The 12,028-nt window shown below is 51.8% G+C and overlaps 1 protein-coding gene across 1 annotated transcript; it reads left to right on the forward strand.

Moving 5' to 3' along the window:
• The first annotated feature begins 4,751 nt into the window (after window positions 1-4,751).
• On the forward strand, window positions 4,752-11,974 carry UNC119B (unc-119 lipid binding chaperone B). The gene is made up of 5 exons (XM_068412506.1): window positions 4,752-4,956; window positions 5,584-5,697; window positions 6,209-6,320; window positions 6,533-6,705; window positions 7,614-11,974. Exons 1-5 carry the CDS (start codon window positions 4,752-4,754, stop codon window positions 7,724-7,726), a joined length of 717 nt encoding a protein of 238 aa, XP_068268607.1. The 3' UTR covers window positions 7,727-11,974.
• The last annotated feature ends 54 nt before the right edge of the window (window positions 11,975-12,028 follow it).

A 12,028-nucleotide genomic window follows, 5' to 3' on the forward strand; every position in this document is an offset into this window, starting at 1 on the left:
GGAAGGAGCCTTCAAACAAAGTGTGTGGGAACACAGGAGGATGGTAGGGGATAACCAGTCAGCACGTCGCTGGGAATGGTGTATTCAGGCTGGCTCCCCTTGTCATCTGTCTGGCACCTGCAAGCCAGCCCCGTGGGTATAATGATAATATAATGTGGTCCTGACCAGGGAAAGAGAAAGTTTGGGCTGGCTGTAGCTTTCCAGTCCGGGTGTCTGAGGAAGTATCCAAGGTGGTGTTTAACTGAGATCAGTTAGAGACAAGCCTCTGTGTGCTTTGTTGCCTCCTGCCAGCAGCAGGCAGATGAAGCGCCTGTGCAGCAGGGTGGGGAGCTGGGTCAGAACAGACCCTGGCTTGATTAGTGGAGCAGTTGTGTGGAGAGGGGCAGATAAGGCAATTTTAATGAAGCTTCCACTTAATGAAGGGAAGACAACACTGTCGATCATGTTTTGGGCCTGGATCCAGCCTCAGGGTAGTGGTTCCAGGGCCTGTTTAATTACCCCCTCATCAGCCCCTCCTTTCGTACCTTTAAGCCAGGCAGTTTTCCCCTCCTGTGTGTGTGACTAAAATGACAGCTCTGACCATTTTGAGTATCCCAGGTGGCAGTGAGCAGAAAGCCAAATTAATTCATGTCTCCTTTTGGTGCCTTTGTCACAGGCTTTGAATAAAAGTCTATTTGAAGCAGCTTCTTTTTTTTTTCTAAGGAGCTTCTGAGTTGTTTTTCCCCAAGGGACAGGCATTCCCTGCCCTTGTGATCAGCTGGGGACTGTCTTACTGTCCCTGGATGCCAGCTCCGGAGGTCACAGCTGAAGCAGAGAACTGTGAGCGAGTATCTTTGGTTCCAGCCCTTGAGGTCAATGGGAAAAAAGCCTAGCAGGGAATAGAAGAACTGGAAGAGCTCCTTCAGGTCTGGTATCCCCCAGAAATCTCCCAAAGGCAGGATGGAGAACTTCCAGACAGTCTGGTGCCTGCGTGTCTGCGCGGTTCAGAGATGAGTGAGTCACGGCTGGGTCCTAGTAGTCGTATGGCGCTTACAGCTTCTGGGTACAGAGCACGGCTTGTGGGGGGTCCTGCCCCCCAAACTCACTTGCCAAGGGCTTGTCCCATGCCGTTTGGGTCTGAACATATAGCAGAGACCTGTGCTTTGTCCCTTGGTCTTCCTTTAAGTTGAAATGGGATTGCAACAGCCAGGGAATGCCATGGTATGGGAAGCCTGGGCTGAACAGGCCTGTCTTTGATGGAAAACAGCAGGAGGAGGGAGAAGACCAGCACAGCAGCTTCAGCCCTTGATGTGAGACAGATTCTGAGCAGCTGTGAAGTACCAAGTGTTTCAAGCTCTGTTTGGTGCTCAAATGTACGAGATCTGTCTGCTTCTTGCACTTATGTGGTGGGGAGGGAAATACCCTTGCTGAGAATGCAAGGGAAATGGGAGCTGGGCCAGCTCTGAGCTAATTTACCTGCTGGCGCTTCTGCATCTCCACAACAAATGCCAAAGTCTAATACAATTCAAGAATGCTTTTTTTAATGTCAGCCTGGTTCCACCAGTCTGTCTTCACTGGCTAGTCCCAAATAGGCTCAGACAAGTATTCTCAATGGCACAAACAACACCAGGCTGGAGCTGTGAAGGTTCAGAGACGCAATTACACGAACAGGCCTCCTGCGCTGCAGCCCTGCTTCGTGCGCTGCCCAGCGGGGCTGAGGCACGTGCGTTTCACCCTGGATCCGAACAGATTTGTCCCAGGAGTATAGTAGCAACTGCATTGAAATATTGCTGGGCTGGACGGGAGAGGTGAAAACAGGTCCATGTCTTCCGGGACTCTGGCTTGCTCAGAGTTTATTGCTGTATATTAAATACTATTTTTGGAGACTGGGGGAAGATGTGGGAGGGGGAGGGATGTGGCGGCACTGTCCCCAGGCTGATCAGTGGGACGCTACTGCAGGTTATTGGTAGGTTTTGATTTTTTTTTCCCAGAGAGTGTTTTATTTAAAAAAAAAAAAAAAAAAAGGAAAAAATAATCAACAAAACAGAAGTGCTTTCTTCCCTCCTAGAAACAGTGCTGGCTGATTAGAAAATGTGAATAATCTTTTGCAAACATCAAAGGTCTCTGCTAAAGAGTTTGTGTGATGGAGATTTCAAGGCAAGGGGCGAAGTACAGCTGAACCGGTTTAACTGGGGAGAGTGTGAATGTAGGAAATGCGGGATCTCTGCCCTGGAGTTGTTCCCAGTCACGTGTCGTGGGGATGTGCTTGCCTGTGCTACCGTGGCTGTTCTGTCACACTAACAGTTCCTGAGCAAGGGTGATGGGGTGAAGCAGAGTCTGGAACTTGCTGGCAAGTGGGCTCTTGAACTTGTCATGGTTTCTACAGGGGCTTTGTGTGTTCAGGGCTCTCCCACTTGAGAAACAGCCAGGTTGGTAAAGCAGCCCTGGAGAACACGAGAGCAGAGGCAGGGTTTGTGCTTCATGCCAGGAGGCAGCAGCCAGGACTGCGAGATGCTGGGCAGGTGACAGTGATGTTTGGGTCCCATCGTCGTAGCAGCTTTTAGCATTGGCAGATGGTCCCACCGCTCCCTAGTGCCCGGCTGCGTAGGCTGGGACGCGTGGAAGTGACCCGGGCTGTTGGCATTAAGGACACGTCACAAACTACTTGAAGCTGCAGGTCTAAGTTGTCTGTAAAGGCTGAACAGTGTGGGGAGAGATCTCCATCTGTACTTGTCACCAGTACAAAGGGGTTTTAAGGAGGATTTTTCATTTTACTGTCCATTGCTTTGTGTTATAACAACTTGCAGTGACATTTTTTTAGGTTGTTTTGCAGCAAGCTTGGGCCCTGGGTGAAAAGCACAGATGTTTATTTCTGATTGCATTGGCTTTGCAGGGACTAGTTTGGGGGAAAAGATGGGTGTGGGGGTGGGTTATTTTATTTTTGGTACAAGGTAGCAGTTTTATTTTTTAATTTCCTCAGGATGTTCGGTTGAGGGAATGTTCTGAAATCTACTGTCTGGCAGTTTTAACCAGCAGTGTGTTAAAGGAAAATAAACAAAATTATATTGTCATTGGGTGAGCTGGTCCCTCTTTTCTAGCCGCGGGGGCGGAGGGGCCCCCTCTGCTTTACGTCTCGAGGTGCGGCAGGCCGGGGCTGACTGCACTGCGGAGGGGACTGCAGGCTGCTGCTGAGATGCAGTTTAACATCCCACCACTGCTGCAGCCCAGAGCCTCTCCCTGCCGCTGCCAGCCTCCCGTACAGCTCCCAGTATTCTCTTGCCGGTTGTTTTGGGTGATTAAGTGTGAGCTGAACGGTACAACATCCTCTTAAAAGTGCTGATGTGGACCTTGTTGCTTCCTGCTCAGATCAGGAACACCAGAGATGTAATCTAGCTCCTGGGGTTTTGCAAGCTGCCCCGATTTTAGCTCGAAACTGCGTCAGAGGCGGTCGGAAGGGGCTGCAGCTGGAGCAGAGAGAAAGCGGCACCTTCCTCCTCTAGGTGCCTGCTCTCGGGGGACATGGGACCTCTGCCCCAGGCAGAGCAGCCGCTCCTCTGGACAGCCTGGGTCCTTGGTCTGCCCTTCCTAGGGCACAGGATGGAGGGACCAAACCTGGTGCAGCGAGGAGGATTTGGGAGCGTTGGCATGGGCAGGCTTGTTTGAAATAGCATTTGGTCGGCAGTAGCAGGCACGTGCTGCTTACAGGCAGCAGCGAAACGTCACTAACCGCTGCTCTAAATGTGTTTCCAGTCGTCTTAGGCATGTTGAGTGTTGGCTTGAGTCTGAAAAGAGGATGCAGATGTTTCATGTTCTTGCCCCAGTTCCCTGAAGGGCTGGAGGTGACTATTAGCAGCTCTTAAGTGCCTACTGCAGGCTGGTGGGCTGCCCTTCTGGGAAGAAATGCATCCTTTCCTTCTCGGTGTGGTGCTCCTGTGAGACCTCCCCATCCCTCCCGCCAGCCTCGGGAGACGTGTCCCATGTCTGCCACTGTCCCTCCGATGTGTGCTCGCAGGGGGCCTGGGCTGGGGGTGACAGTGGCACGGCTGGGAGGCTGGCTGACCCGGGGAGAGCGTGGCGGGGCACAGGTGCTCCCTGGGCAACCTTCCTCGGGCACACCGTCCTGTCACTGTCCCTGCCCGGCTCTGGGTCCCAGCTCGCTGGGGACAGCAGCTGGGGTGTCCCCAGGCCAGGTGTGCCCTCCATGGCATCCCCTTGCTGACACCGCGCTGGCTCGCGGCTGCTTCCCAAAAAGTGCCCTGCCGCCGCTCCCTAAAAGACGAGGGCTCTCTGGGGGACACCCGCTCTCTGTAATTACCCATCGTGCTGCGGGATTCAGACCGTGATTTAATTAACGGGAGACCCGGGAGCCCCCGCGGTGCAGCGAGGGGGTGATCTCCTGGGCGGTGCAGGGGGAGCGGGGTGCGGGCTGGGGTCGGGGGGGTTGTTTGGGGTTTGTGTTTCTTTTCCTCAGGTAACTCCCAGCTTTTCTGCCCCGCTGCCATCCGCCCGCTGTGTGAAGCCCCGGGGTGCTGCCGCCCCGGGTCGGGGACGACCGCGAGGTGGGTGCCGGGGGACGGTCGGTGCCGGGGCTCTGCGGGTGGCGAGGCGGCCCCCGGGTCCCCCGTCCGGCCACGCACGCGGCGGCCCCGCTTCGCTTCGGGGCTCCCCCCTCGTTGCCAGGCAGCGCCCGCGCCCTCTGACCCGCCGCGGCGCCGCCCCGCGCTCCCATAGCTACCGAGGGAGGCGGCGGCCATCTTGGCGGCGGCGGGGCGATGAGCGGCTCGAAGGCGAGGGCGGCGGCGGCGGCGGGGCCGGAGAAGAAGCCGCCGCCAGCGACCGGGGGAGCGCTCAGCCGCCTGCGGGGGCGGCGCGGCTCGGCCGACGCAGCGCCGCGGCCGCCTTGGACCGAGTCCGAGCTGCTGGCGCTGGAGACCGTCCGGCCCGAGCACGTCCTGGGGCTGTGCCGGGTGACGGAGAGTGAGTGCGGGCCGGGCAGCGCGGGCGCCGGGCCCGGGGAGGGGGCGCCTCGGGCCGGCAGCGCTCGGCCGGGGCCCCGCTGGCCCCGCGGGCCCGGGCGGACGCCGCCCCGCGCGGCTCCGTTAAGCCCGCTTCGGCCGCGGCGGAGAGGGCTGCGCAGCCGGGGTGGCGGGGCCGGGCTGCCCCGTGCCCCCGGGGCGGAGGAGGGGGCGGCGGGAGCGGCCCGGTGAGCGCTGCCGGCCGGTGCGCTGGGGCGGCTGGGGAGCGTGCGCCTGGCTGCGGCAGCGCGGCGTGCTGCTGCCTTCGGCTTTGTTACAGCCTCCACGAAGTTTGGGGCTTTGGGGGAGTTTGGGGTTTTGCTTTGTTGTTTTTTGTTGTTTTTTTTCCCCCCTCTGGGTTGCTGATCTCTGCTTTTCTGTCCCGATCCCTTCCCTTTCTTGCTCTGCTACCTGGCACCTAGTGTGCCTTTGTTTCTTCTAGCCTCAATCTTGTCCCGCTTTCCTGAAGCTTCACGAAACAACTTGCAGTATGTATCTTAGTGGGCTGGGGCTAGCAAAAAAAGAAATTCCTTTGGTAATTGCTCAGAGATATTTTGAAATGCTACTATATGTTTTCTTTCTCTTCTAGATTATTTATGCAAACCTGAGGACAACGTTTACAACATTGACTTCACCAGGTTTAAGATTCGGGACCTTGAAACCGGAACAGTGCTGTTTGAAATTGCAAAGCCATCTGCTTCAGGTGTGTCATGCAGGGAGGCTAGAGAGACTCGGGAGCTGAGAAGTTGCATTGTGGGACCCACGCAAACCAAGCAGAAAGGTCCTTCAGTATGTCCTGGTGACTAAATTCCTCTCCTTTAAGCATAGGGCTGAGTTTACCTCTGCTGAGAAACTTGTTGTTGTAAAAATGTGAAGTGATTATCATGAGACGGGGGAGTGCTATCAACTGCAAGTCTTCCCTTGTTGGCTGGTTGTGGTACAGAGTTTCTCTCATGTGCTTTGGCAATTGCGAGGGGGGATATCCTGTGAGGTTGAGGGTGGTTTCAGCTCCGGAGCCACCAAGGCTGTGCCAACTATCATAGTAGATCTTTTCTTTATTACTTAGTGCCAGTATGAGGCTCAGACCAATTATTAAACACCTTTACATTCAGTGCCTAAGTAATAGCTGGGTTGCCCTGATGCACCCGCTAGGCAGTATTACCTTAAGTGTACGTTGTTAGCAGAATAACTCTGAGCTGGTGCGTTTTTTCTAGAGCAAGATGACGAGGATGAAGATGACAACAGTGAACTGGACGCTAGTGCAGGCCGCTTTGTTCGTTACCAGTTCACCCCGGCATTTCTCCGTCTTCGGACTGTTGGTGCAACGTGAGTATGAGTTCATAGAAAGAAAGGGAGAATCAGATGTTTACAAAGTGTCACTTGACAGTTTATAACAAAACTGATTCAAAGACATGCACTACAAATACCAAATCCAAATCTGTTTGATTCTTGTGTAGCCTCAGGTCCAAGGCTCTGTGTTTCCCAATAAGAAGAGAGGTATGTTGTCTTAGCTGTTTTTTCCTATTTTTTGCATACAGAGTGGAATTCACAGTGGGAGAAAAGCCAGTGTCAAACTTTCGAATGATTGAGAGACATTACTTCCGAGATCGCTTGCTGAAGAACTTTGACTTTGATTTTGGCTTCTGCATCCCCAGTAGCAGGAACACGTGTGAACACATCTATGAATTCCCTCAGCTCTCAGAAGACCTTAGTAAGTATCTCCTTTCCCACACCGAGTGGCATTTTGTTTGTGTGTGCACATATGCTCATTTTCTCCCTCTCTCTGCTTGTGGAAGGAGTTGTGACTGGGATGAGTGGAACAGGAATAAATAGATACAGGTTCCTGGTTTAAGCTGTGTGTTAATCTTGACTGAATTACAGATTTGTGCTGCAAATTCTCCTTCTTTGAAAATGGGAGCCTAAGACAACCTGTGTTGTCAAGTCACAGGCTGCAAGAACTGATCATGCTCACAGGGCTGACATGCCTGACGCCTAACAGTGTAGCCCAGAAGATAACAAAACCCTGAAAAAGGGTTCTCTTGGTAGCCACGCATCTGTTTTCAGCACTTGCTTGTTAGGGCTTGAGCCTTCTGCTTTGGAACAGAACCAGCTCTTCTCTGAGAGGTGTGTTTTTGAGCCTACTGAGATCTCTGCAAATATACATGGCGCAGGGTATGTTTGACCTCAGGGGATGGATAGAGCAGGAGCACGTGGGCCCTTCTGCGGCTGACTAGGTGCGGGAGGAGGCGCAGAGCTTGTACCGCGCCTGTGTACGTGTGGGGAGTGCCACCGCTTTTTCATTTGCGGATTGCTGCCTCTCCGCTTACAGGCGTGATTGCTGCTCTGCTCCAGGGGTGGCTCTGACAATTTCTAAGGTATCTTGTCTGAGATTACTCCGTCCCCGTTTGCTTTTGACAGCACTTGTCCTGTGAATAAGAAGAGTAGGAAGGGGCAGGCCAGAGCTCTTGAAGTGTGCTCGGCAGAGCAGTTTGCTTCTCTTACTTGGGCAGGGCAGAGCATCAGCCTGGTAAATCCAGCAGAGTACTTTTTACTCTGACTTTGTGCTGGCCCGTGGAGTGTGGCAGGCTTTTGAATGTAATTGAGCTTTCTCTTTCACAGTCCGTCTGATGGTTGAAAATCCATATGAGACCCGCTCAGACAGCTTTTACTTTGTGGACAACAAGTTGATTATGCACAACAAGGCCGACTATGCTTACAACGGAGGACAGTAATCATTCCGTGTCCAGTGGATGCTGTGATGCCGTTAACCGTTCAGATGTCCAGGAGTGGACTGGAGTTGCTCTCTCGTGCAATGAGGCTTCTTGCCAAACCTTTTCTCCTTGCATGAGGCTGAAAACATGAAGCAAAGACGACAGCTCATGAAAGAAAAGGAAATCTCCCTGCAACACTTCTCTGTCCCAACACCCAGCGTATCCTGCCTCACGTTCTCTATTTCTGATCACCTTCTGGTACCTTGGTTAGGTCATGGATCAGAGGCACCATTAGAAAATTCTTGCTGTTACAGTCTTTATAGTTAGGTTGCACTTCTAGTGCTTCTGATGTGTCACCTGTTGCGTGACTGCCCTCTTTCAAGAGGTCAGATTGTTTGGGTAAGCTATTTCTTTGCAGGAGAATTTTCCCCTTTCAAGTAGCCAGCGACGCCTGAAGATCAGATCTCTTCTTCAGTTGGATAGATCATCTCTTTAGTGCACAGTGGTTTAGTTCGTAGCATGGCTGACATCGCTTTTTAGGGTGCATCCCAACATTCTCCAGTGGGAAAGATAAAATAAGAGACTAATTCAGCTTCTAAGCAGTGCAGGAATCTTCTGTCTGCCTCCAGGGGCCTGAGCTGCCCCTGAGAACAGCTTAATCTCTGTCTCGCCACAGATTTCACTAGAGATATGAAACGGGGGGGAAAAAGGGGCTTTATCTGGGTTGGTCATCGAGTCAGTCTGATAGCATTTCTATTTGGGCTCTCGTGAGCAAATTGTTGAATTTTGGAGCTCAGGGGTCAACCTTAGAGCTGAAGTTAATCTCACTATATTTACCATTTCTCCTGCTTCCCCTTGTGTAGGCATTTTGGCTCTTGCTGCAGAATCTCTTGCTTTTTAGATCGACAGCACATTGTCAGTCCAGCTGGGGTGGAGGGGAGGTGTCAGTCTAGCGGGGCTTAGAGTAAAAAGGGAGAATGTGGAAAATCACTTGAAAAATGTGTAGGAAGCAGAGCTTCCTGGGCTTCAATCTCTCTATACTTTTAAACCTGAATGATTTGTCAGAGGTTCTGGAAGGAGGGACAGTGGTGTTACCAGCTCATTTGCGTTGTTTCAGTTGAGGTAATAGTAGCTAAAAGCTTCCCAGATCAAGTCACTCGGTGTTACGGAGTGGGATTCTTAGAGAGTGAGAACTGACATGGCTCTCTTTTTAATTGAGCTCCCATCGCTGCTTTGCCTACTTAGCTGCTTGTTTATGGTTTAGGAAGTTGTTCTACCAAGTTAGTTACTGCCAGAACAGAGGGTATATTTCACAGCTGTGTTTGGGATCTGGCGATAGGAAATGACATGCAGTGGGAAGAGGAGACCCGTGTCTTCCCAGCAGCCATGCTGGGGCCCAGCTCCTGACCGTGCAAAGTCTCAGTTACCAAAACCCTTTTCTGCCTATTTTGCTGGCTCTCAAGACTGGCATTTTCCTGTCCCCTTGCTGGGCTGGTCAGTTGTGTGTCTTGTGCATGGGAGTTAGGTTGTGTCTAGACTAGAGACATTTGCTAGTATTAGTTCCACTTGTTCCTTGAGAAAATTGAAATCTAACCCCTTGGTGGATACAGTTGGTTACCTGCTGTGTTAGGTAAGAGTCAGTGTAGTTTACGTTTTAGCAGGATTAAGTGCAGTGGGCATCACACCCTGGAGCTTGTTAATGCGTAGACAGCAATAGGAAACCACTGCCTTTACCTCGCAGATTACTGATACTAACTTTGGCGTAGAAGATCAGCTGGCATCAGGGTAAGCAGTGAGAGTATGTGGGGTGGCAGCCATGAAAGAATCTCCAGCTCTTGGGAAGATATTTAATTATGATTAACCACAACAAATGACCTGTTCTGGGTGGAGTGTTAATCAGGAGCAACCACAACAAATGTCTTGGGAATGTGGAGGGGCAAGGTCTGCGTGGTTGGAAGATGAAGAACGATTCTGCTACCATCAATCCCCTCCAGCATCTCCAAAGGCATTTAGGCAATCTTGTTTAGTTATTTCAGAATTAGTTAAAGCTGTTTGTGAGGTGGAGCTTGAGGTGCCTCTTGTGGTGATTGTCTTCAGAAGGCCTCATGCCATGATGGTGAGGTGGGAAACATTTGTTGTGATGGAAGAACAGGTAGTTACTTGTGACAAGGCAAAACTGCCTGGAAGTGTGTTTTTCATCCTGAAGTGGTTTGAGATGCTCAGGATGAAGTCTGAAGAGCCTGCTAGTTACTCCCTGGGAAGTTTTAGCATATTGAGCTGAATTTGTATGTAGTATAAATCCAGGTGCCTTTAAATGTTACTTTTATCACATTTTCCGTATGAAGCAACCTCTTGCTTTTCTTAAGAGTGTGATGATTCCCATCTGTCTTCTATGTCACTGCGTAAAGGTTCTTAAAAGGAAGATAGACTGTTGCCAGAGGGAGCAGCAGAAACTTTGCGGGCAAATACCCACTTGTGTGAGCTGTTAGTAGTAGCCAGCGTGCAGCTCTGCGCTGTCGCGGTGTTTGTAGGGGTGCGGGTGCCATCTAGCCGCTGCTCTGCAGAATGCCACTGGCAGCGGGAGAGCACTCTGCCCAATTAAATGAGGCTTTTGAGGCTTATTGGAAAGTGGATTCCTATCTTTAGTCATTACCTCTGCCAGTAATGATGAGAAAAAAGCACTGAAGCAGTTGCTTTCCCATTGGTGAATGTATCAGCTACTCAGCAATAAGAAAAGGAAAACTGGAGGAAAATCGGAAGGCTCGCAGGTGGCAGTAGCACCCCTTTCTAAGCTGAATTCGTTTGCTTTGCCAAATTAGAAGGCCTTTGCCCAAAAAGCATGCTGCAGAAAAAAAGTCCCTACTGGGCAACCCAGCACTGAAAAAGTTGATTGTAACCCAAAAAGTCAGGGATTTCCGAACTCCAGTCCCCACTTTGGCTGCTTCCCTAAGGTTCTTTTTCTCTTAGATGCTTTCTATAAAGTGTCTTCTCTTTGTGGCAGGGGTGATGTCTTTGGTAAACACGGTTTAACAGGGCATCTTCCTTCTAGATTGTGTGCTCTGATGCTTTAATGATGGGTCAAAGCTGCTCGTGCCAGTGAGCTAGGAAGAAATGCCAGTGGGATCTCATCCTTGTCAGGTGGATGGTCTGTCCTGGCCAGGTGCTGAATGCAGGGGAAATGCTTTCAGTGTCGGTTAAAGTTTGAGCAAGGGAAAAGGTATCTGCAGACAGCTTCTCTCAGGTCATGGGCTGAGTTGGAAACAGAAAAGAGCTGGAATCATGCTGTGTTCTGCTATAACAAAAAAAGGGACCAAACCCACAAACTCATGTTGAATCTTTCCAGTATTTGTTGTCTTGGGACCAGGACCTCTTCTTCACATTTTTGAGGCGAGTGCTTTGGATCCATGCAAGCAAGCTTCCTGGACAGCTATTTTCATGATTGACTGAGCAATACATATTGCACCTTGTGAAGGAAGGTCATCTCTTGCTGTACGGACTGGGTACTGCTGTCCCTGTCCTCTGTTTTTGGTAGGAAGTGTCTTCCTTTGTGTGTTTTCTTTAGGATTTTCAATGTCTCTTGCTGCAGAGAAGCAGCAGCAGCCTTCTTTCTGGTGCCTGAGGATGTTTATTCCGCTTATTCAAGGATTCAGGAAGAGCATAAAACAAGTGTTCAGAAGGCAGAAATGAATGAAGCTGGTGATGGGGAAGCAGTAAGGTGCAAACGTGGTAACTCTATGTCTCGGCTCTGTGTTTCACTACATCCTCTTCAGCTGTTTCCCAGTGTTTGCCTTCTGTGCTGCTGTCCTGTCACATCAAGCTACCCTTGGCCCGGTATCAGGTGTAATCCTCGGGCTTGAACTCTGCCACCTCCTGTAGCTTTACGATGAGCACCAGGCTCAGGGACGGCTGCCTGCGGAGTCATCGCCTCTTCCTCTGCCGCAAAGGAAAAAACCAACACCAGCAAACCCAGCTCTGTCTGCCTGGATCTCTGCTGTTACAGGACACGTACTTGTATCTCTCACAGCGTGGCCTTTGGGCTGCTGGCGCGTCCCTCCGCCGTGCTGTCCCCTCCCCGGCGGGTCGGGGCCGTGGCAGCCGTGCTGGCCGTGCCCCTTCAGTCCGGGAGTTGCCGGCTCCCTCTCTGTGTCTCCGCACGGTGCCGGCGGCTCCCTGCCCTCCGCGGCGCGGTACCCGGTGCCGCTGTGTTTGTATAACGGTTATTTTGTCACCAGCAATAGGAATAAAGACACCTCCCGTTTTCGCACCGCGGGGCCCGTCTGGGGCCGGGGCCGGGGCCGCGGCCGCGAGGGGGCGTTGCCCTGG

Source organism: Nyctibius grandis, chromosome 14 (assembly GCF_013368605.1).
Source record: "Nyctibius grandis isolate bNycGra1 chromosome 14, bNycGra1.pri, whole genome shotgun sequence".
Classification (NCBI taxonomy): Eukaryota; Metazoa; Chordata; class Aves; order Nyctibiiformes; family Nyctibiidae; genus Nyctibius; species Nyctibius grandis.

Excerpts from the sequence above, each read along its gene's own strand:
- UNC119B (XM_068412506.1), top strand. The coding sequence starts at position 4,752 with ATGAGCGGCTCGAAGGCGAGGGCGGCGGCGGCGGCGGGGCCGGAGAAG. Across the intron at positions 5,698-6,208 it reads TGCAAAGCCATCTGCTTCAG|AGCAAGATGACGAGGATGAA; the intron begins GTGTGTCATGCA and ends CGTTTTTTCTAG. Across the intron at positions 6,321-6,532 it reads CTTCGGACTGTTGGTGCAAC|AGTGGAATTCACAGTGGGAG; the intron begins GTGAGTATGAGT and ends TTTTGCATACAG.